At 44.9% G+C, this 24,191-nt stretch overlaps 1 protein-coding gene across 3 annotated transcripts in view; it reads left to right on the top strand.

The window, feature by feature from the left end:
* Window positions 1-24,191, top strand: part of LOC146802202 (serine/threonine-protein kinase Nek3-like) — a 143,179-nt gene that overhangs the window by 25,485 nt on the left and 93,503 nt on the right. For all 3 annotated transcript variants that reach the window (XM_085621790.1, XM_085621791.1, XM_085621789.1), the window contains exons 2-5: window positions 4,804-4,987; window positions 6,616-6,709; window positions 6,812-6,909; window positions 23,634-23,717. In XM_085621790.1, the coding sequence (XP_085477916.1) occupies window positions 4,871-4,987; window positions 6,616-6,709; window positions 6,812-6,909; window positions 23,634-23,717 (393 nt within the window). In that variant the 5' untranslated portion in view covers window positions 4,804-4,870. The remainder of the gene's footprint in view (window positions 1-4,803; window positions 4,988-6,615; window positions 6,710-6,811; window positions 6,910-23,633; window positions 23,718-24,191) is intronic.

Here is a 24,191-nt window from a genome sequence, read left to right as displayed (position 1 = left end):
CATTTCTAAGCAGTTGCGTTTTAAAAGCATCCAAAGTAAAAACTTGCGTAGTAATGGCATTTACTAAGTAAAACATCGTAATAAAAACATGCAAACTAATGGTTTGCGAAGTAATGACATACATTCCTTCCTGGGCTACTGCTGCATCGGTACGACTGGGGATCGACAGTACAGTAAACCGGACTCTGCTTGGTTAGTGCCTGCGGACTGCAAGGGAGTAGCTCCTCTACTCCAAGGGAGATTACTGGCAATTTGTGAAGGGCCGGCAGTCTACTCGGGTTCCTGGTAGAAGTTGTACCTGCAGGATGAGTTGGTTTCTTCATGATTGTCGAGACCGTTGCAGGGAGGCAAGGTTTAGCACCAAAAAGTCCACAGCAAGTCTTCAGTTCTTGTTTTTACGGCTCCTCTTTGTCCACTTCTTCTGGGTCTGTTGAATCCCAGTTCCCGGCATCGGGGTGCCACCTAAGTACTCAATTTATGGGTGTTAAGGGGAGTTTCAGGTGGTAGCCAATGGGCTACTCACCTTTAGGGTGACTATACTCCCTATATGAGCACTTCCTGTGAAAAGTGGACATAACACTGACCCAGTGAACCTAGTTCCACCAAAAAACAAGATGGTGGTATTCTAGTTTTCATGTTCACATCAGGTAGCCCACCTTAGGGGTGGAACTGGCCTGATAGTGAACACAAAGTGCATGGTTACGCACCGCTTGCAGGTTTTCAAAACACAAAGGAAAGACATTATCATTTACAATGCCAATAGCTCAACCTCTCACAAATTCGAGACCTATTGCTTTGTAAATGCTTGTTCTATTTTAGATCAGGTTCTTGGCACAGATTTTTACACCAGACTATTGTTTTAAAAACAAATCAAACATAATATACATGTTAGAGGCGCTTTTTGGTCAGTAGGCTTCATCCATTTAGCTGTTGAGTTGCGGTTCCCATTTTATCCCAGTCCATCACCGCATACAGGATGGGGCAATTGGTCAGCTCCCATGCCCCATTGTCCCTATTCACATTGAGCGTCTGCACAAAGATTGTGTGCATTGTTCACATATGCTTAAAAACAGTTTCTTGCTTTTCAGTCATAAAGCTATTTCAAAGCGTGCTATGATTTTTGTATATTGTCTTTAATAACCAGCTATTAATTTTGCTTGCGAATCAGGTTAGACATTTTCACTTTTCTAGCTCAGCGTGGATGGCACAGTGCTGATTTTATGCTCAGTGCCACTGGAATTATGCGATTGTGCAGCCAAGCGATTTACACATAATTCTAGATCTGTTGCATAATCTGCAGATTTTAACAACAAAAAATAGTTTCTAGCTTAAACGGCTCAAAATGTATTAAAGATGCAGTGAAAACATGTTGCCGTGCAGTGGAAGGTCCTTTGCAAAGCTGGACTGGTCAACTTCCTGTTGCCTATTGCTATATTTGGGAGTTAAAGGCATACTAATGAGGTACAACCAATGCCCAGACAGTGGTACTAAGTTAAAAAATGTCAAAAAATGTAGTAATACTATTACAAATTGTGCTGCACTATGTCACACAATTTGCCTTTTCTGGCCGCATAATATTCTCAACTCTGCCACATATTTTGGCCCACTCCCGCTGCGTAATTCCAGTCGCCCTGCTTAAAATCTCTGCTAGAAAACAGACATTTGAGATGAGCAGTTTGAGAGGGTTTGCGGAGGTGTAGAGCTGCTCTCCACCTCAAACTTGTGAACTACCCAGAGTTCCAAACTTCTTTTTTTTGCATATATAGATATGTAGCGATAACACATGCCAACTCATCCAAGCCACGATACATTTTTAAAAATTGTTCTCTTTGATAATGTTGTTTAATGCACATCACTTATTTTAATTATACTTAACTTGGTGTGTTAAATTTCGTATTCACTTTCAGTGGTTCAGTGTCCGTTTGCTTATTAATAGAATTGTAAGGAATACTTATTTTTTCTCAGTTTTTATTAACTGCATATGTTTTGGTTCTGGATTCTTGTAAATATCCTTTGAATCAATTAGGATTATCAATGAGTAAACAGTTGTACAAACTGCATGGTGCCGTGGATTTTGTGGCTTGTGCATATGAAGGCAACAATACATATTGTCTATTAGTCAATGCAGACAGGAGCACACCAGCAGTAGGGAGACCCACATGTTCATGGGGTGTGGCATATGCAAATACAGCCTGCCCCATTTCCACATTTATTACTATATAATATTGTGTTATTGTAATGACAGCTAATAGGAAACACTGCCACTATTGAGACAAGCATTGTCCTAGTATCAAACTTGGTGGAGTTTTGGCAGAGAGGGCAAGACACCTACCACTGTGTCGTGTTGCTAATTGGATGAGAGGCTCCTGCAGCCAGGACCATCCATAGTCCATGGACGTATACTGGACATCGCTTCCTGACACAAGAGCTGAACAGGAAGTTATGGGAAGGGAAGATGGGGTCTGGACAATCCATTTCATATCAGAGAAAGGATCAGATAGGTGGAGACAAACTCTTACAGGACTAGTGGAAAGAGGAAGGGAACCAAAATTAAATTCTGGAAAGTAGAACTTATGCGGCTCAGTGTTTTTAAGTTATCTCTCTTTATTTTTGCAAAACAGTGTGCTGGAGCTGAGGGGTCAACGGTGTTCTCTGTCAATCAGATAAAAAAGGGCCAAGAATCCGCACACAGCTATGCACACCCTCATGACGCAGACTGGTATTTTGCTGTTCAGATTTGTGCAGTAGTGATTATACGTGTAATCACTTCCTGCCATCAACTCTAGGGTAGAAACAAATTGCCTCCATCTGTGGTGGGTGGGATTTCTGTAGTGATCAAAACCTATTTGACAAAAATTGCAGCAAAATATTGTGCAAATAACACTACCCCTACATTACTTACATTAGAAAAACACATATAGTGGGTCACTGAGCTAGGTATCCACCATGTAATATAACAAAATCACAAATTGGTGAGTTTTGCAAGGTTTAATTTTCTTGATTTTATGATCTGCTTCATGCAAAAACGCCGCCTATAAGCAATAAATGTGTGTGAATTCATATTTGTTAGAAAAATGCTGGGAATTTTTCAGCCACACCTAAGATCTAACAGGAATATTTACATTATTCGAAGAGCCAAAAGAAAAGGAAAAAAGCAGTTATTTTTCATCATTTAAGTACTTGTGTTTTACAGACTCATTAACATACTGCTCAAATGTATTGGGAGTAAATCCATCGCCATTTAACCAACCACTCTGTGACAGTGATTGCTTGCCGGAGCTGTGAATTAAGACTGAAGCAAACAACAGTTTAGCACTACGACACGGTAGCCGACAGGGGCGACGCAGCATGCCTGGGGCCAAGGTTTAGAGGATCAAAATTTAGAAATGTAGCTATGTAGCTTCTTTTAAAACAGACCGTCTTAACAGCATGCACAGGGCACCAGTCCTAAACAAGCATTAGCCAATGCAAGAAAATATGCTGCAGCCAATAGAACTGGAGGAAAAGTAAGTAGCCGGCACAGGAACCAATCAAAAGGTAGGAAAGAGAGGGGGCTGGATGTACCCCTTTGCAGGCCATACCCAAATAACAAGCTCAATCCCCCTTAAAAGGAAGCCCAAACTAAGCAAATATATAACTAGAAAAAGACCAACTGCCCATAGAGATCAAAAAGTTCAAAAAGCCTAATTAAACAAATACAAGCGCGTTAGCAGGAGCCACAGTGGGGGAGGCAACAGTAAAAAAAATGCAGCAGTTACACAACTGTGGCATTAAGTGGACGTGGGAGGAAGAATGGTATATTTGAATGTAAGCAGAGAGGGTGCTGACGCTAAACACATACAAACAGTAACAGAGCTGGAAACCAAGGAAAAAATAGTCCCTCAAAGAACAGATAAAGAACCGTAGCGGAATTAGACAGCACGAAGTCCCTGCTCTGTGGGAGGAACAGAAGAGAGAAAGAAGGGACAAAGAGACAGGACTGACCACTAGCAAGCAAGGATTTTTAAACGACACTGACATAGACAAATGAAAAGCAATGGCCAGAAAGGGGATGGACTTGATGCACACAGACTGATTACAGCAGGTCCAGCTTGACCTAAAAAACCTCTACAGATTAAGTTTGCACCCGGGAGGTGGCACAACCAGATTAACTCAGGAACTCAGAACTGAGAGAAAAGGATCATAGTTGCGAGGACGCAGACGAAGATATGCAGAACATTTGCTCGAAACAGTGCTGTAAGATGGCAGTGGACACAACAGCAGGGTCTTGCCAGAGGGATGCATTCATTGTATGAGTTCTCCCCCTGGATGCTACCTTAGGCCTTGAGAGGTCATCAGGGTCTGACAACAGAAAGTACGGAGAGCTCGGGCTATTAGGCGCTGAGGTGGACCAGGGGCAACAGATCAAAAGATGTATAGAGCAGAGGGGCTGCATTATCCATACATCACCTTTCCCCTACATCACCAGTCGTACTTTGCAATTCTAAAGTTTCTCCTACTGGACCTCCTTTTGGAGCGTCTGCTGGCTGCCTCCACCAGATCCATGCTGCTAGCCCACCAGGGGCACACAAAAGCCTGGCCCTGTACACTCCTAGCAAGTATCCCATCTTCACCAAACACCTATCACACTCTTAGAGTTCTACTCCTCTCCCTTAACAAGACCGTAAAATGGAGCATCAACACATTTTAGTGCTAACACACAAACACATGCTGATTTTGGTAATCCTTTTTTGTTGTTGCTAAAATTGCTTTTTTGCCACTTCGTGGACAATATATCTTATTTGCTGAAATCTGATTTTGCAGGTTTTCTAGGCTAAGTAGTGGGATAGAGCACACAAGGACGTTTACAGATATGTGCTAGCTTGCAACCATGGAAGAATACACAATCCTGACGGCTATTGGAGAGGGCTCGTTTGGAAGAGCTCTCCTGGTGCAGCAGAAAAGCAGCAGCTGCAAGTATGTGATGAAGGAAATCAGGCTTCCGAAGGTATTTAAATGCTGTTACAATTTAATGGTTGTGCTTAACAAATGGTGTTGTAATTCTGTCTCTGTGCTTTATTTCAATACGCTTCGAGTAACATTTGCTATGTAATTGTTAAATATGAAACATTAAGTACATAAAACAAACATAAGAGGGGCCAATTCAAGTTTTAAAAAAAATGTATGTACACATGCACAGACTGCAGATGATTTCCAAAAGTAAAATGGAAGCAATTGCTTCTTTGTGTGTGTATTGTATGCAGTAGTTACATCCACTATGCAGATACCTGCCTTGTGCTGGTGCTGCTCATGCCTCTGCTGGCCTATGAAGTCATAATCTGCAGGATTGTACTTTCTGCCTTTTAGCAGGCCCTAACAGCCCCAACAGGCTTCCACCCGCTTCTGGACTTGACAACATGTGGTGGCACTTCTGTGTCTTAGGGAGCCGGCAACGACCATCCTAGAATAAGTCTCGATGAGTCTGCACATAATAGCAGCCCTGTCATAAGGTTGCCCTGCGATATCGTTCATCCTTGGCGTTATTGTGGCCTGGTCTATTGTGTGCATCCTTGGCATTTTGGTGTTCAAGCAAGCATACTGATGTTAATCTCTGGTATAATGGTGGCCTTGACATAAGGTCACCAACTTTGGAATATTGTGGATATGATGTGTTTAGTGATGGCCATTTTAAACACTGTGACTTTCCTTGGCATATTGATAGATAGTGATGGCACAGTGATGGCCACTCATTGCATGTGGTTTTGGCTGCCAAAGAGCACTTGTGGCATACAGTGGGTATCCCTGGCATCTGGTGCCTACCACTGTTTAAAGATGGGTATTCCTAGCATGTAACTATTACATATGGGCTTGTGAAGAAGAATCCGTCCACATGAGGCAGTAGCACATTTGAGTAGGTGGTGAAATAATATGATGAGATATTAAGTGATTTACCCAGAATCAGAGGATGTTGCGCTGCTGAGACTCAAACCGGGATCCCCAGCTCCTGAGTCAGCAGCTCTGGCTGCGGCGCCACATCCTCTCAACTCCCATGATACTTGTATGGAAGTTCTTTCCTCCCTCCCGGACAGCTTATTAATCAACACATAGGCAAAACGGATGCATTCCCAATGCTTGTTCTATATGGTCTTGCAGACATGAGCAAGGCAGCATGGGTTCCCCGCAGTTAGTTTACTTTTAGAATACAATATAGTCATTATGGAGTACATCATGCGACACAAAGTTAAACATGGCTATTGGCTGGAACAACTTTGCACACAAGACTCCAGCCGGTACTATTTCATCTATCAAGAAAAGGCTGTAGGGCAACCAAAGAGACTCTGCCCAAAACACTAGCTGCTTTGTATTTGCATGACTAAAAATAAAACAAAATGGAAGTTCATAAAAATGTAACCTCCGATTCAACCAGCCTATGTTACTTTTGCTCCTGCTTTCCACTAAATAATGTTATGTTACTTCTGTCTGTGGTTTCAATGGTCAAAGTAATTTTAAGGCTACTGTTCAGTGTCCGATTAGGATTGTGACTCCCTTATATCTATGTAAATAGATATACAGCAATTCTGTACTTTTGTAAAAACATGCTACTAATCTTTTTTTATATTATTTTTATGTTTTCAGTCTCAATTTGGCATCCATGACAGTAGACGAGAAGCAATCCTTTTAGCCAAAATGCAGCACCCCAATATTGTTGCTTATAAGGAGTCATTTGAAGGTATGTACAGCCAAGAAGAAGAACTGGGTTTGCTAGAACCTGTCAGAAAATCTTATCTCTCTGTTTATATCTTGACTGCATATTTCTGCTGTGTTTTTTCAGCGGATGGACATCTATATATAGTTATGGAATATTGTGATGGCGGTGATCTCCTACAGGCAATCAAAAAGCAAAGAGGAAACCTGTTTCCTGAAAATAAGGTTTGACCACTATTATACATTTCACCAAATTAACACAAATTATATAATCTAAAGCTATAGATTTAAACAATCTCGAAAGCTCGCTATCTGTTGTTCTTTAATATATTATTACTGTGCATCATGAATAGCCATTTAACACCTAATCTCTTGGAAAAGTTGTGAACAGCAATCTGATTCTCCTGCTTATGTGTGTACTCTGTCTGCAGATCTCCATTTGAACGGCAGCTATTTATCTCCTTATCATCATCATAAGTCTTTATTCGAATTAAAAATAATTCATACAAGACACAACAAATCACAAATATATAAAATCACAATAACTAATTCAATAGATACATTCCAATAAATAGATAAAACCTTTTTAATAAGAAGATATTAAACAAGCAATAGACAGATGACGTGAAATGCACATAATTAAAAGGAATAATTGAGGCAGAAATAATAGCAGTATATTTGAAGCTTCAAGCCTGCCCAAATACATTCTCTACTGAATGAGGGTTTTTAATCTAAGTGACCATGCCCACCCCAAATATTTAGCTAGGCCTAATGAATGGACTGGTAAGGTGCTCGTGCATAAAATTCGAATAGCTATGGCAGAGCTCCTAGTGCCCAGCAATTTGCATAGAGGGGAAAGCCAGTGGCGTCGAGGAGCGGCATATACTGGGCACACGCAGAGGAAATGGCCAGTGGTTTCTCGTTTGTCTCCACAAGCAGGGCAGGTACATGTGCTTCCACCAAACCACCCAGAAGTTAAGGCCCTTAATGGGAGAGAGCCTGCTCTGAGTTGGAAATAGAGTTTCCTATCCTTTGGAGATGTTATTAAATCCCAGTAGGGTTCTAGTAGGGGTATAACCTTTGCCTCTAAGAAACGATTGGTCATGGAAGGGGAAGTGGAGGCTGCCCACACCCTGTGATTTACCTTGTCCCAATAAAGTTTTTTCAAGAGCTTTTTTATGGGAAAATCAGCGGCCACTGGGTCATCCCAAAGATTTTCCAGTCCCAAAGCAATTAGTGAATCTCGGAGGTTCCTTAGCCACTTAATTTTGTGAAACTTGTCAACCTGAATTACGTCCATGATACCCACTGCGTAGGGTCGGAGCTCCGGAGTAGTCCACAATCTCCTCCAGTATAAAACTGGACGGAGATTTGCCAAATCTTTAATGGACTTCCTACCTAGGTCATAACGCAGTGGGACCATTGGCGTACTTTGTGGCAAGCCTGTAATGGAGCGGAAAAATTTGTTTTCAACTACCATGAGAGATGTTAATGTATCAAAGCCCCATAACTCAGCTCCATATAGAACCGAGTTTAAGGCCTTTGCCTCGTAGACTTGCAACACCGGTTTAAGAGGTTTAGTAAGAGATTTTTTGAACTCTTTAACCAACGTACCCGAAATTTGGGTGAGTTTCAGTGTTGACATTTCCAGATGCCTGTTCCATCGATTGTTGCGGGACATGTGAATGCCTAAGTATGTGAAGTTAGTGACCTCCTCAAGGGTTTGGCCGTTCATCCTAAGCTTACCAACCCTATAGCTAGTGTGTGGGTTGAAGGTCATTAGCTTTGTCTTTGCCACGTTGACCTCCAGCCCATGGTCTTTACAGAAGTTTTCAAAAATTACCAGTGCCTTCTGCATGCCGCTCGGGGTTTTTGACACTATAAGAGTGTCATCGGCAAACATTAATATTGGTGTTATAACACCTGCCAGTTTTGGAGCATCGGTATTGGTCTGGAGCATGTAGTCCACTATTCCATTGATGTACAAAGAGAATAGTGTTGGGGCCATTGCACATCCTTGGCGGACTCCCCGCTCTACTGGGAACTCGGCGGTTGATTCCCCCAGGCCACCCCATTGAATTTTTGCAAAGTTGGACTCGTGCAATCTTCTAATTAAGGTCAGGAGTTCCAAAGATAATCCTAGCTTTTCTAGGACCCTCCAGAGCTGTTCGCGAGGGACGAGGTCAAAGGCAGCTCTTAAGTCCACAAAGGTGACATAGAGACTGCCTTTGCCCAGGTCAACAACTTTCCATAATAGTTGCTTAAAGCGGAACACCTGGTCAATGGTGCTAATGGATTTGCGAAAAAACCCGCCTGAAGACTAGAAAGAATCTCGTTCGCGTCGATCCAATTATGTACCTCGTTCAGAACCATCCTCCCAATGACTTTTTGAATTGTGTCAATTAGGCTGATGGGTCTGTAATTCCCCGGGTGGCTTTTGTCGCCCTTTTTATAAATTGGAATTATGACAGCGCCTCCCCAAGATTTAGGTGCTGGCGCGCCTTCGGCCACGGCGTTCGCTATAAGAGCGATATACCTGCTCCATGGATCTTTATTCTCTAGAAAGAGATCAGAAGGAATACCATCCAACCCAGGAGCCCGACCTGCAGCTACACAGGACAGTGCAGCTAAAGAGTCCTCGGGGGTGAAAGGCCCGGACAAATAAAAGGCATAGGGCATTATGCCCTGACTTATGTAGAGGTGATCACGTGCGTATTGGGGCTTAAAATAACCCAGCCAATCCCCTTCTGAGACATGATTTGAGGGATTTTCTGATAGACCTCCTCTGCCCCACTTCAGAACGTTCCAAAATAGTCTAGCATCTTGGGAATCACTGGCTTCCTTTAGGTCCTGCCAAAACATTTCATCCCACTTTTTTTTAGCTTGTGCGATGCTTTTCCTGTAAGCAAGTCTTGCTAATTGAATAAGTGGGGTGCTACCACTAGATAAGGCTTTGGCCAGGGTGGATCTTGCATTTTTGCAGTGTTTGTCATACCACCTAGGTTGTTTGGGCGGCTGCTTAGTACCCTGCCTTATTTGCTTATCTCCTTATGTTATTTTGAGATAATTATGTTCTTTATAGAATCTCTCAGAAAGTCCTTATGTTGCACGTTTTATGTTGTCGTTTTAGAAGAAATTCAGTCCTATGCATATTTAGCATTTTGTTATGTGTGCTGTGTGAAATGTCTGATTTGTGTTAGCGACATATGCAAATGCAGATGACGTTTGTGAGACCTCTGTGTGGATCTAGGATATATAATTTACAGTGGTGATCAGGATACAAGGCAACAAGCAAATTCATCTGGTATTGCCAGGATCCAGAAGAGCTTGCCTCGTCTGATTGAGTGCAAAGCCGCCACGGGGGCAATACAGGTTGGAAAAGCTGATCAGTAAGGCAACATGTACAAGAACATAGGCTGAATCCTACCCACTCATCTCCAAGTGAAACAGGCCACAGGACAAAGTGGGCTGGGGCTCGTATGACTGATAAACGTTATCATCGATAGCCTACTTAGCTGCATTGGTCTCCTGAGAGTCTAACTTTCCTTCGGTTTATGCTTCCTCTGATGTTGGTTGCTGCTTCCAACTCCTCCCTTTTTGTTTACTTTCTTTCTCCATTCATCACCAAGATATGGTTTCCAGTTATCAGTGTAGTATCCTGATCTGGAACTGCTTACCAGGCACCATATATTGTCATGAGGTTGCATGGTGGCCATATTTCCGCAGGTTCTTTGCTGGCCCTTTCTTTGAAACTGTGCACTTTGAAAGACATACATCTTGTTATGTGTCTTACCCCTTCAAACTCCTTCTTTTACTTTACTCCTCCATAGATCCACAAGATAGTGCCTCTAAATACCATTGTTGTTTCAGAGCTGTGTCCCCCTCATTCGGTCTCGACCAGCCACTCTTCCAAGATAGAATATCACTTCTTCTTCAACTTCAAGGATGCAATTAGTTGAAATGTGCATCATTCATATGGAGTTAGCTGATGACCTGTGATGATATCCTGAGTACACAATGATCTTTTTGCAGCCCTTGGTGACCAGAAATTGTTCCTGCGAAACACCAATGTTTGTTTAGTTTCATAGCACTTGACACGCAGCCTGGTTGAGATGGATTTTGCTCAGCTTGGTCTCTGATGCTAGTGTGATTGAGTCGTAACCAATCAAAAAATATCTTGGTTAATGAAAAAGCCTAAAGCAGTACAAACTATCCTGAAAGGCAAATGGACACATTTAGTTTAAGATCCGAATGAAATAGAGGAAACGGAACATAAAAATATAACATTAAAAGGCATATTGGGAAAGGAAAAGATAAATGAAATCATCAAATTAGCCTGCATCCAGATGATTGCATACCTCCTGAGTGAGCACAAAAATCAAAGGATGGCAGGCTGTTGTCATCTGACAATGTTTGTGCAATTTGTTTGACATACTTCTCCAAAATCATTTTGATGATGAATTCCAGGGTACATGGCTGCCACATATTCAGGTTCCAAAATGTAGCTTACTCTCATAATTGTTTTTTAACTGACTGAATACATCTATTGTGTTACTGTTGTAAGGGGGATAAAACCATAAAAAGTGCTTCATCAGATACAGTTAAAGGATACAAATGCTGGTCCTGGTTATAGTCTTAAGTTCATCGACTGAACGTAAATCAGTAACAGCTAGGAGTACAGTTGGGTTGGCAGAAGCTACCTCTGCTTCAAAAATGTACTACAACAGCACAAAGTGGACCATGCAATGTGACTGCCATTATGTTGTGGCTGCTCATGTCCACTCTAGATCTTCGTAGTCCATTAGCTGGGCCATGGTTCAGATCCCATGCACTAAGAGGGCTAAATATGGAGAAAGAGCATGTCTGCGGGAGCCCCAGATCTAAAATGTGCTGCCACTAGCACTCCATGAGACACTCAATTGAAGTTCGATTAGGAGAGATCTGAAGCATTTCTGCTTTTCTCATGCCCATTGCCTGATCTGTTTCTTGGACTCTAGTTCACCTGCCCTGTTGTCTCTGATCTGCTACACTTTTGTCATTGGTCTGAAGCACCGCAGTACCACCGGTGACAGTACACTTTCGCAAAAACAACAGTTGATGGACAAAATGCAGAACAATGTCATACATTCACCCCAGTACAGAGATCTGGGCCTAAATCCATCGGTTTTTGCTCACCTTGCCATTCCAGTTTGAACCCAGCCATATGCAAATCAGTCTTGACCCTGTGCCTCATGGGAACAGTCCAGCCCAAACTGCCAAGCCAGGTCCTCCCTGGACTGGAACCAAGCATCCTAGGACCGGTTTCGGGGTTTCACCCCTCTTCAGCCAGGATAGCATGAGGCACAGGTTCAAGACTGATTTGCATATGGCTGGGTTCAAACTGCCATGGCATGGTGAGCAAAAAAACGATGGATTTAGGCCCAGATCTCTGTACTGGGGTGAATGTATGACATTGTCCTGCATTCTGTCCATCAACTGTTGTTTTTGCATTTGTCACCCCGAGTGGGACGGGTATGCTCAGACGTTTGTCCCGTGCTCTCCATGCCACTGGAATCAAGCTATCCTGGCTGAAGAGGGGTGAAACCCCGAAACCGGTCCTAGGATGCTTGTTTCCAGTCCAGGGAGGACCTGGCTTAGCAGTTCGGGCTGGACTGTTCCCATGAGGCACAGGGTCAAGACTGATTTGCATCTGGCTGGGTTCAAACTGGAATGGCATGGTGAGCAAACAACGATGGATTTAGGCCCAGATCTCTGTACTGGGGTGAATGTATGACATTGTTCTGCATTCTGTCCATCTACTGTTGTTTTTGCACAGTACACTTTTACAAATACAAGGCGCCTTTGTTATTACAGAAAAATTACTCTGTGTTGCGTGGGCGTACTTCAAATGCACAGTATTGAACTCATTGGCACACGCACATGCCCCCATGCATTTTAAAAAGTCCCCTTCTACCCACGTCCTTGCGCCACTACAGGATCATGCACACAAGTGAAGGGTGCCCATTTAAGGCCCTATTACAAGTCAGGCGAAACGAAATTGACACATGCTGTCAGGTATTCATTTTCTTCTGCCTGTTTGTGTTGTAGGTTTTTCCACATGCGGTTTTTCTGGGTGTAAAAGAACCTGAATAGATAGTATGGCCGATGAACTGGGTGAAAAAATCACCTGAGACTTTAGCAGCAACGTTTAATATTTATATATGTATATATCATTTTTTTTTTTTTTGAACGGGAAAAAATATATTTCCCCCCCCCCTTTCCTTCCTTACTCCCCTCCACCTCATCCCCAACCACCCTGCACAGAATACATTTACCACTGGCTTACAGCAAGTGGTAATTGTTTGTGGCAAACCCCATGTAATCGATAATTCGGTGTGGTTTATAGCCAGAAAAACCAGCGACACATGGTAATTCCCTATCCCACTTGGTTTATCTCATAATTGCGAAGTACTTGCGCATGGTAATGGTAAATTTGCAGGTACATTTACAATGTGATAAATTTGCCCAGTACCACGCACTTCGTAATTGTGCCCTGTATGTTATTCACCTCTATTGCGGTCTAGTAATAGCTTTCTCCCATGGTGTTCCTTTGATGAAGGCATATAGTAACACTCCAGGGACCACCTTCCAAAAGTAAGCTGTGGATGCACTTATTAACATCTTGTTAATAAGATTTGCAGCCTTTGAGGGGTACCAGAATGTACCCAAAGAATGGCTGTAGCCTGGGCCCACAGGGACTCCTAAAAAGTTGGAGAAGCCTCCTGTCCAATCACAGAGAAATGGATTTCTCAGTGCTTTGGATTTTTCATTGCTCTTCCTATTGCACCTTCCTTTTTGCTGGTTGAAGTATCTGTGAGCACCTGCATCAAGCCATTTTGGAGAGAAAGACAAGTAGGGAGGGAAAGTGATAGAGATGAAAAGAGGGATGGACACTGGAAGAAGACGTTATGCTATGCGCCTGATGCACATCTGACTTCTGTCCATTGTCAAAGCCACTGAAGATTTTTTCTCATACCAAATAAAAGGCAGGGAGTCACACATATGTCTGAAGTCTTTAATACTTCAAGGGACAATGAGGGACTTAGTGCCCCTCCCCTCCATGAAAAATATGCACCTTTTTTTTCACAATAAAATCCAAACTATCTGCAGTTTTGATTTAGATTCCAAAGGGAACCCATCTTCTAATAGGACCCAAATCTCAAAGTGGTATTCAAGGAAATATCAATCTCATTGGGTAAACTGAGGTAGAACCATTATTTCGGAGGACTGGCATTGCTACTTTCTTTGCCCTGCTTGAAAATACTTCATCTGCACTGAAGGCCACAACTTAGGCTGGTTGTTGGCAACCAAATAAATATTGAAATACAGGTAGACTTCCTTCAAGCTCTGACCACCTATGTTCCCTCATTAGATGAACGCTAAGATTATTCAGTCGGTAAATAATACTAATGTTAATCAAAGACCAAACGAGCTGTACTTTCACGGTGGTTCTCTATGAGGAATAATTGACTGGCCCACCATCTTCAGCCATAGACCTGTCTTTTTAGGTCTTGCCTACGCAGTGCGCATGCACTGCGTAGGAGACCTTTAGCCGCCGTGCAGCTCTTTTTCAAAGCACATTCTCGTGCTTGTGGCGGCATACGCCTTGCGGGTGCGCTCGGGGGCGCGCCACAAGTACGAGTATGGGCTTTGCAAAAGAGCCTAAAGCGCGCGCACGCACACACGTACGCACGCACCACTCCCGGGCGATCGCTTTCGTGGCCGCGAAAACGATCAATGCTTGTTAGTGTAAGAGGCATGGTCTATGCGACAAGAAGTGCAGTAGCCTTGGTTTGGGCAATTGTGCCTTGATATTACAAGAACGAGGCCTAGGATAATATGACAAGCATCTATTTAGTCCATGTGTAAAAGAGCACTCTGTTACTCTGCATTATGCTGCTGTACAAACTCAAACGCTCAGCACACTGATCCTGTTTCATGCAAATCAGTTTCAGGCATTTTTGAACCGGAGAGGCTTTTCCCTGTAGTAGGTTACTCCTTTCCAATCCTTGTTGCTTGACGGTGGTGCTGCTTCAGTTTTATATTATACACAGTTTCGACACCAGATACAGTTGTATAAACACAGCTGTACTGTTTTACCTGTCCTTCGCTGACCTGCTTGTGACCCTCTTGATATGCTGCTTATGGCTGTGCTGGTAGACTAGACGTCTTCATAAAGCATCCAGCTCGCCTTCACAAGGTTAAAGACAGTTTGTGCCGGATTTACGTAATCTCAACAGCTTTTTAGGTCTCGGCTGCGAAAGGCTGCGCTTGCGCAGTCTCGCTCCGAGATTTAATGAGTTGGAGTGACTTTGAGAAGAGGGGCTTGCACCCGCCCCTCTTCTCTCCTGTTCTCCATTGGCTGGCCTCTTAAATGCTGGCCAGCCACTGGAGAAGAGGTCCAGTCACTCCGTTGAAGCCCCGTCCTTTTCGGATCGGGGGGCGTGTTTTTTGCGAGAAGTCTCAGGGAGGAGACAACAGCAAAACACGCCCCCCAATCCGAAAAGGACACTCCCTTTCTCCGAGGCATTTTCTGCTGTGCCTCGGAGAAAGGCGGTGGTGTCCCGGCGTTGCTCCCTCACCTGATCTCCTTGTTTTCTCCCTCTTTACAGACTGCGATGAAAAAACATCCCGGCCCGTAGTAGCGCGAGATGTTTTCCCCTTTGTTCTCCGTGCGCTACTCACGCTTTGTTGGATCAGATCCTGTCAACATTACTGTATGAATTGAGAGATGTCGGTTGCTGCCACTCACCTGTTGTGAATGCATGTTCCTGGCTTTTAGCGACTCCTCCCTCCAGCCGCGGTCTATATATAGTGCATTGATTGTCCTGGGACCTGCAGCGAGGTCTTCGAACGGGTCAGAGTATACGGGGGAGATTGCGTCAGCAAGCTGGAATCCAGCGACCGGGGCGAGGGGAAAGGCGGTGAAAATGAAAGTAACCCTACAAGACATCTTTGCATTTGCACAGAGCTCGCCTTTATTTCTCTACTTGGGGTGTACACTTCCTTTAGAAATAAGTCTATTCCGCATCTTAAGCACGCGTCGATCTGACCATGGCTCGGGGTCATCGGCAAACTATGCCGTATGTGGCATGTCACAGACTGGGGGGTGGAAGGCGGCGGTGAGCTCTGAAACATGGCAGCATATCATGCCGGAAAACAGTCACGGGTCTGCTGTGGCCTAGGCTGCCCAGTGTTTCGGAAAGGAACGAAGCATTTCAGTGGGTTTCCGAGTCTGTAATGTGCCACTGTGCCAGTGTACTTCGCATCCAGGGAATGTTGGTGACTCGCCGGCCATTTTTTGTACGAGCTTGCGTAGCATTATTTGCATTCCAAAGTATCGGATTTATACAGCCACAGCTCGCTGAACTTTCTTGAAAAGAGCGACTCGTTGCTGTGAGTGACCGGATGTCTGTTTCACAACCGACTTAGCATTCTAAGAAATTGTGAGACACCACAAGTCACCAGAACTGTTATTTCCTAATTTATTTTCCATTAGCGAAAAAAGCAAAACAGTAAGGTGAGTCACAGCAATACACTACTTTTTTGGGCTGCAATTCTGCTTATCTAGCACCCTGAGGAGGGACACGCATGTTTAAATACAGGGTGATGTTCAGCTCAGTGTAAAGGCCGCTTGAGAGAAATGCTGTGTTGACCAGGGCGGCACTTAGAAATAACGACATATTTCATTGACGCTAATGCCCGCCTCAGGGTGGCACTAAAAGCACTATTTTTTATTTTTTTTCTCGTGCACCCTACTGCATGCCACTGTTATAGCACGGGGCGATCCCCGAACCCTGTAATGCCCCGGTTTCGTGACCCGGGAACTGAGGGAGGCTCTCCCAGCAGAGTGTGGGTTCTGTCATGAGGGGGTGATGTCCACGCGCCACTGATCGATCCTCCCCTGACAAACCACCATTCACTCCATCGATCAGCCCTCGGCTGCAGATTATTGGCAGTCGGGAACTAATGGGGTGTGCGTGAGGCTTTCCCCTCTCCATCGACGCTTCTATTAGTCCTGTCGGCGCCGCACAATGGATGGGAGCTTTGGGATCCCCTAAGGGAGCGCCTCAGAACGCTGATGTGGGGGGAGGGGCCACTAGACGATGCAAAGGCCCAGTTGTACGGACTCGTGGCCGGCTTCGCGGCGCTGTTCCAAGCTTCAGGTGCTCTGTGGTCTCAGTGCCCGGCTGCTAGCTCCTGACCTGTCTCATGGAGGCATCAGCCAGAGGCTGAGCTTGCAGCAGCATAACCACCCTAGAGCCACGGGGCATGGCACAGTGCTCAGATGGTGCCATTTATGGGGTCTAGGGCAGTGCTTTAAATGGGCAGGTCCAGTTCGGTACTAAGTGCCTGCACTTTTTAGGTCTCGGCTAGCGATGGCTGCTCTTGCGCAGTCTCGCTCGCGAGACATAATGACTTGGGTGAAGAGGGGCTTGAACCCGCCCCTCTTCTTCCCTGTTCTCCATTGGCTGGCCTAGTAAATGCTGGCCAGCCATTGGAGAAGAGGTCCCGTCACTCTAATCCTGCCCCGTCCTTTTCGGATCGGGGGGCGTGTTTTTTGCGAGAAGTCTCAGGGAGGAGACAACAGCAAAACACGCCCCCCAATCCGAAAAGGACACTCCCTTTCTCCGAGGCATTTTCTGCTGTGCCTCGGAGAAAGGCGGTGGTGTCCCGGCGTTGCTCCCTCACCTGATCTCCTTGTTTTCTCCCTCTTTACAGACTGCGATGAAAAAACATCCCGGCCCCTCCACGTGCCTCATCCCTGCGATGAAAAAACATCCCGGCCCCTCCACGTGCCTCATCCCTCTGCTGCTGAGATTACCGAACGCTGTGCGCGCTGCCGATCCAGAATCGTTTATTTCCAGCGGTATCCATTTCCCCATGTCTCGCTCTCCTCGTTTTTTGTATCCATTGCAGCTCGCAGCTTCCTCCTTGTCTTATTTCTGTTTCGATAGACTGCTACGAGGTAAGAGATTGAAGGAACGGCATTTTTGCCACTGGCACACACTACTGTGATACCGTGTCCGTGCGTGGCTGCCTATTGTCTCACGTCACGTGTGCGGGGCCTCTTTCAAAATTACATATTTCTGCCATGGTATATTGGTATCGTTCCAGGGGGTGAAGAGCAGGTGTGAGGGGAACCGCTCCAAAGGCCTTGACAGGGCCGATGGCCGAGGGAAACAGCTCGAAAGGGCCTCGCTAGAGTTACGGGAGGGGTCGCCCCAGAAGCCCCTGCGAGAGGGGAAACAGCTATTCGTTGTGCAGCAGGTGAAGGCGCACCGGGGAGATGGATATAAAGGGCCTCAGTGCCACAGTTGTAACTCGGTTTCCCTACTGAAACTGTTGGGGGGAGGGGAGGGTTCTTGTAGAGTCCATGGCACACTTACTGACTGCGCCACTGCGTGGCGGGGCCTAGGGGCCCCTGCTCCAGGGGCCAGGTCAGTGGAGCTGCTCATAGGAGTCAAGGATAGATGAGAGGGGTGCCTCTTTTCAGGGCCTGGTGAGGGGTTTACTACTGAGGGCCTGGGGAAGGGCCCTGAGCTCTGCTCTTGGACACCTGGGGGGAGGGCTGCCTCTCCAAGGCTCCGAAGAGCGCGCCGTTCAAAGAGCCTGGCGAGGGCAGAGGGTTCTGCCCCAGTGTGCCAAGTGAGGGGCTGCCCAGGGCGCTTGGCGCCAGGTGAGGAGCACGAGCCCTGGGCTCTGGTGAGGGACTGCAGTAACTTGCGGCTATCAGTGCCAGACGGAAAGGAGCAATGTAAGGTGGTCCAGAGGGTCGTATGTGTCTCATGCTCCATTACAACAACATGCTACCAAGGGCCCTTTACTACTGCCAAGAAGTGTAAACACTGGTAATTAAAATGCTTGCTTGTTTATTTTCTCTGTTGCAAACTGCTAATGAGAACCAAGTCTGTATTTTTTCAAATCAGGAACACGAAGGTATGCAACATTCAACCGGCGTGAATACAATGCACGTTTTCGGTCACGAATGCATCTTGTAAAATTATTGCAAACTCCAGGACTGCAGTGGGCCTAAAGTTGCCAGGTCAGACCATATATACCAAGCACGATGTTTTAATAACTCTCTTTAAATAAATTAAAGAATTTGTTTACATTGACCATTGTTACTAAGTCCTAACAAAGTAGCTGGTTAAAATAAATCGTAGGAATGGTTAAACAGTAGTGAGTACTCACAGCTCCTTCTCACAGGGTTAGAGCGCTGTAAGTAGTGAGATTGCGCACTACATCTGCATGGGTGTACCAAAGAGGCCATGCAGAGTACACTGCCTTGTAAACTACAGGTAATCATTTCAAAGAGGCCAAGGAGTGAATGGGCTCATGGAACGACTTATTCCATCACCAAATAAAGTGAGTTTATTCCGAGGGTTTAACGAGCTTCGTCGAGTGCCGTGTGATGGAAGATTCAGTGTTGGCAGGTGGCGGGCATAACGTCTGCTTGATCCTACCACTGAGCATGACATACATTGTCCATCTGTTCATCCCTCTGTGTCTGTCTGTCCCTCTGTCTTTCGTATCTGCAGGTATTTCTTGTCTGTGGTTAAATGTGCGTCTGGATGTATCTATTTCTTGTGTGTGTGGCCGGGTACATGGGTGTCTGCATGTTGATGTGCATGTAACCTTTGTTCGTCTTTGTGTATGGGCTTGTACCCATGTGTGCATGTGTCTGTATGTCTGAATGAACCTGTTGCCCTGTGTGCATGAGTGCACGGGTTTGTATGTCTGTTGGTCTGTCTGTAGAAGCCTGATGGCCTGTGTGCACGAGTTCATGTGTCTGTATGTCTGTTGGCCTGTCTGCATGAGTGCATGTGGCTATATGTCTGTTGCCCTGTCTGTAGGAGCCTGATGGCCTGTCTCCATGAGTGCATGTGTCTGTTGGTCTGTCTGCAGGCGCCTCTTAGCATATGTTTGTGTGTCTATTTGTCTGTGTGTATGGGCGAGGTAGGTATGTTTGCCTGTACGCATGAGTGTGTCTGTCGGGTCGTCCTTTGGACCTGCTGGTGTTTGCGCATGGTTCCTGGAGTTTGCACCTGTGCATGCATGTGTGCTTTACATATGAGCGTGCGCAGCCTGCATGTCAGTGCGCGTGCACGCGCATTGCCGTTCTCGGACGCTTGCCCTGCGCTGCCTGGCTCAGCCAATGACATCATCTCCAGGCCGCTGACGGCTTCGGTGCGCTGCGCAGTCCCCTGGGGCCCTACCTAAGGCCGGGGCCCTTCTCCTGTCCAATCAGCGTCGGCTCAGCCTTAGGATGACGGCCAGGTCAGTGGCCCCAGCTTCCGTCGGACACAGAGGCCTGAAGCCTCGGCTTAGCCCGTCCTGAGAGCGTTGGCCCGGATCAGCGGCCCGAGGGGCTTGGAGCCGCGCTGCAATTACTGAGGCGAGCCGCAGCCCTCGATCTGAGTAACCAGCAGTTTCTTGCCGGGGAAGGCTCCCAAAAAACAAAACTGGTTCCTCACCATGTCTGGCCTGCAAAGGGGTTAATTTTCTGTGCTTCTTTCCTCAGCTCAGTGCTCACCCTGACTTGACTGTCTGTTGCTACGATGGTAGTGGTGTACTTGAAGGGGATGGCTGGATAATTATTACAATTCCGAGCCTCCGAGTTTTCACTAGCCTTCTGTGTACCATTTCGATGTTTGCAGTTTGCGTGTGAAGTATAAAAATAAATAAAAGCTGTGGAGAAATTATCTACGTTAGTCTGTAAAAAGAACAAAAACATTAGCAAGGCTTGTGATTAGGTCATAATGCTTGAAAGTGCATTCCTCTGCTCTGCCTATAAGTGCAGATTAATCCACAGCCAGTAATGGCTCCTACATTATTTTGTTATAGTTATAGCTTGTGCGCAGAGCTGGAAGTGCGGCCCCACATAGATAGAGCGGGGAGGGGAGGGTTTATGCGGAGGCACAGTTCTCATCTGAGTGCCATGGAGCGAGGGGCGGAGAACCCGAAAGAAGCTTAGCACAAGCATTTTTTTTTTAAGTCACGACCCTTCCTGCAATCAGTGCCCCAGGGCCGGTGCTCCGTTTGCCGCATAGCTGTGACTGCTGCCCCCAGATCTTAAGAGATTGGCACTGAGATGTGAGGTGATAAATTAGCAACCAACGCTTGTTTTACCTAGCGTCTTATGCGATTGGTGATGGTATGTTACTGAATAATTACAAAATGCGCGAGATGCCAGATCCGTATGTGTGTCCGAGCTCCGCGATAACAAGGCACAACAAGCATTTACAATGCAACGGTCTCGGCATTGTTAAAGTTAGAGCTATTGTCATTGCTCATGACAATGCCGTTTCTTTACATGTTTTAAAAACATAAACAAAAATAATGTCATGAGCAATGCCAATAGCTCTAACTTTACCAATGCCGAGACCATTGCATTGTAAATGCTTGTTCTTTCTTGCAATGCCGACAGCTTGTCTCTCCTCTCACCACTCGCTCGCAAACATGGGAGACCCCATAAAGGTTAATTCCAAACACCCCTATTTTCTGGCAGGGGCACATTATGGATACACGTTCGTGTCATCAGGCAACAAATAAGATTCCCCTAGTTGATACACTGTACAAGGGGCAGAGCCTAGAACACAATAACAGTACAGGTCATACATCTCACAGCCCATGCCGCAACAACAAAATTAAAAAGGATTTATCGAAAATAAAACCAGAGGCTACCAGCCCTGCTTTTATCAATCCGGTATTCGCTGTACTGCAAACCTTTACATCGACTCACCTGTGTTCATTAGTACAAGTTCTACAACCACAGTGTCCAGAAGTTACACAAAGTAAACAGAGTTTCGTGCATGCCAAACTTTCGAAATGGCAAAACCATGCCCACAGACAACTTCTTGACTGCAACCCTTGTTTAAAGGTGCGCATGTGTCGACGCTCTGATTGGCTCAATGGTAATCACGACAACGTTTCCACAGTGACGTCATCAAAGAAGGTCTCCTGAAATAAGTTCAAGGAAACGTATCCTCATTTTCAACAAGGCACATACGGGGCATGCTGTCTTGCCGAAGTACCGCACAGATCATGTAATTGTGTGTCATTCAATGAAATCGTGTTCAACTGTGACACGTACATAAGGAAGGTAAACAAATAATAGTGAGGGCATCAACTAATCTCAAACCCATATCGTCGCAAGGCATCACGGGGCGCATTTTAGAACGGGAAACAGGAAAGAACGGAAACAAGCATTTGCAATGCAATCAGTCTCGCATTTACGCTTGTTTAAGCTATTGGCATTTTAAATGAGTGCCTTTTATTTATGTTTTAAAAACCAAAACGTAAATAAAAGGCATTGTCATTTACAATGCCAATAGCTCAAATTTGCGTAATTGCGAGACCGATTGCATTGCAAACGCTTGTTTTTCTACTTCCTGGATAAGCAGGGTCCTAGGAGCAACACAGTTAGATAGATGCTCACCACCAGGACCTCGTTGTGGGTAGGGGGAATGGTGTAAAGCATTTGAGAGAGAAGGAAGACAAAACACGGCTGTGGCACCTCTTGTATTGGACGGGCATTGATCCCAAGCAGTATACAACGTACCCTTAGCTCCACCTCATGGGCCTTTGACAAAACCCAGACAGTACAAGAAGACCGTTTGCGTAATCGGGAGCACATTAGGTGGTAGCGTCTCTGGCAAGGTGGACTCACCAGATACCTTAATTCAATAGCTGTAGCCACAAGACCTACAGACAGGAAGCATGAAGCGGGAAAGAGAGAAAATAAAGGTGCCAGAAATGCCAACATTGTGGAAACTGAGAGACCAGGAACCCTACAAAGCATCAAATTGCGAGGCATGGGCGGTTCCCTGCTTCAGTTTCTTAAAGTCACCTGGAACTACCCACCCTATCCCATTTACTGATGGTGTAATCTTGAATTCTTTCACTCAGGGCGTACTGCCAGTCCCTCTCCACAGGCTCGTCTTTTACTTCTTCCAACCCAGCCCATGTCTCGCTCTTTGCCTTTTGAACAGTGATAGTTTTGTATGTGACAATCTGCAGTTAAGATCTTTTCTTTCTTCTGACTGACCTGGCTTGTCTTCGACACTTGTACTAATGGTCTCCTGACATACATACAATGTAATGTGAAATCAGATCTCGTGTTCATTGAGTGAACAACATACATTTCAATTTACTAAATTGGATGTGGAATAGTGTAGTGTGAGAAACTGTAATACATGTCTTTTTAATTGAAGGGGTAACTGGATGACCAGCTAAACTATCCCAGGACTGAGGCCATTGGACAAGAGTTGGCTTTCAGGTATAGAAGTGGAAGGGATGATTTTCCAAACAGTTAAGTAGTTGGCAGACCTTCAAACCACTTTTGAAGGATGTAATGGGTGGTGTCAGTTTAAGTTGCCATGTTATATGATTCCATATATTTTGCTCAGCATTTTCCTGAATCAGCTTACCAACATTTCAAGGCATTACAAATTGGATTTCAACAGGTATGCTGATAATGCTTAGAACCGCTTTCAGGTGAGGCATCAGGTAGCTAAATGCTTAATTTAGGAGAAGGCCTAGGGGAATGTTCAGTGGTTGTGCCATTTAGCTCAAAATGCGAAGGTCTACTGAAATTCCTTTTGTTCTGTCACCCCAGTCTTCCTCCCCAGGAACTGTTCAATTGTTTTTTTTTCTTCTTTTGCATAGTTTCTTTTCCATATATATAGTTAAGACGAGCAGAAAAAGCCTCCAACGTTATTTATTTATTTATTTATTTTTGATATTTATAAAGCGCAGCATATACCCTAGGGCGTCTTGGCGCTAAGAAACCAATTACTTGTGATGAAAAACGTGAGGATGGAGGAATCATTGATCGAACAACCAAGTTTTTAAGTTCTATTTTACGTTACATTTTTCTCTGCTCATATCACTGTTGTTTTTTTCAGATTCTCCAGTGGTTTGTACAGTTATGCATGGGAGTACAACACATTCATAGTAAGCGAGTGTTGCATAGGGATATCAAGTCGAAGGTAATTTTATTCAATTTTCTTTTGAAGTCCTATTTTTTTTCTTCCTTAACCAGGCACTGATGATCTGATTAGTTTTAAACGAGGACATGCATAACCTGGTAAATCTATCATTTGTGGCAGACCCGGTACAAAATCCTTACATTTTGTTTCACACATCAGTTTCCTCAGGGTTCACTGATATTGAAGCTTAGAAATTCAGGTGGGGCATTGAGGACCACAGATAGTGTCATATTTTTTTATGGAGGAACACCCATTGTCTTTTCAATTAAAACTGCATTTTATGTATTCTTTGATTACATTTTTGCCTTAAGCCTAGACAGCTTCCAACCGACAGCTTAAAGGTCCACACAGAAAATAGTGATGAACATTGCATTTATAATTCCTCATCGTATAAAAATCTGTTAAAATAAAGCAGTATAACATTTCAGATGAACACAAAGCCACCGCTCACACCTTGAAAGTCGTAACAGTGCT

The sequence above is a fragment of the Triturus cristatus genome, chromosome 8, assembly GCF_964204655.1.
Source record: "Triturus cristatus chromosome 8, aTriCri1.1, whole genome shotgun sequence".
In the NCBI taxonomy this organism is placed as follows: domain Eukaryota; kingdom Metazoa; phylum Chordata; class Amphibia; order Caudata; family Salamandridae; genus Triturus; species Triturus cristatus.
The sequence above is the reverse complement of the archived record's forward strand: the minus strand, read 5'-3'. Positions and strand labels throughout refer to the sequence as shown.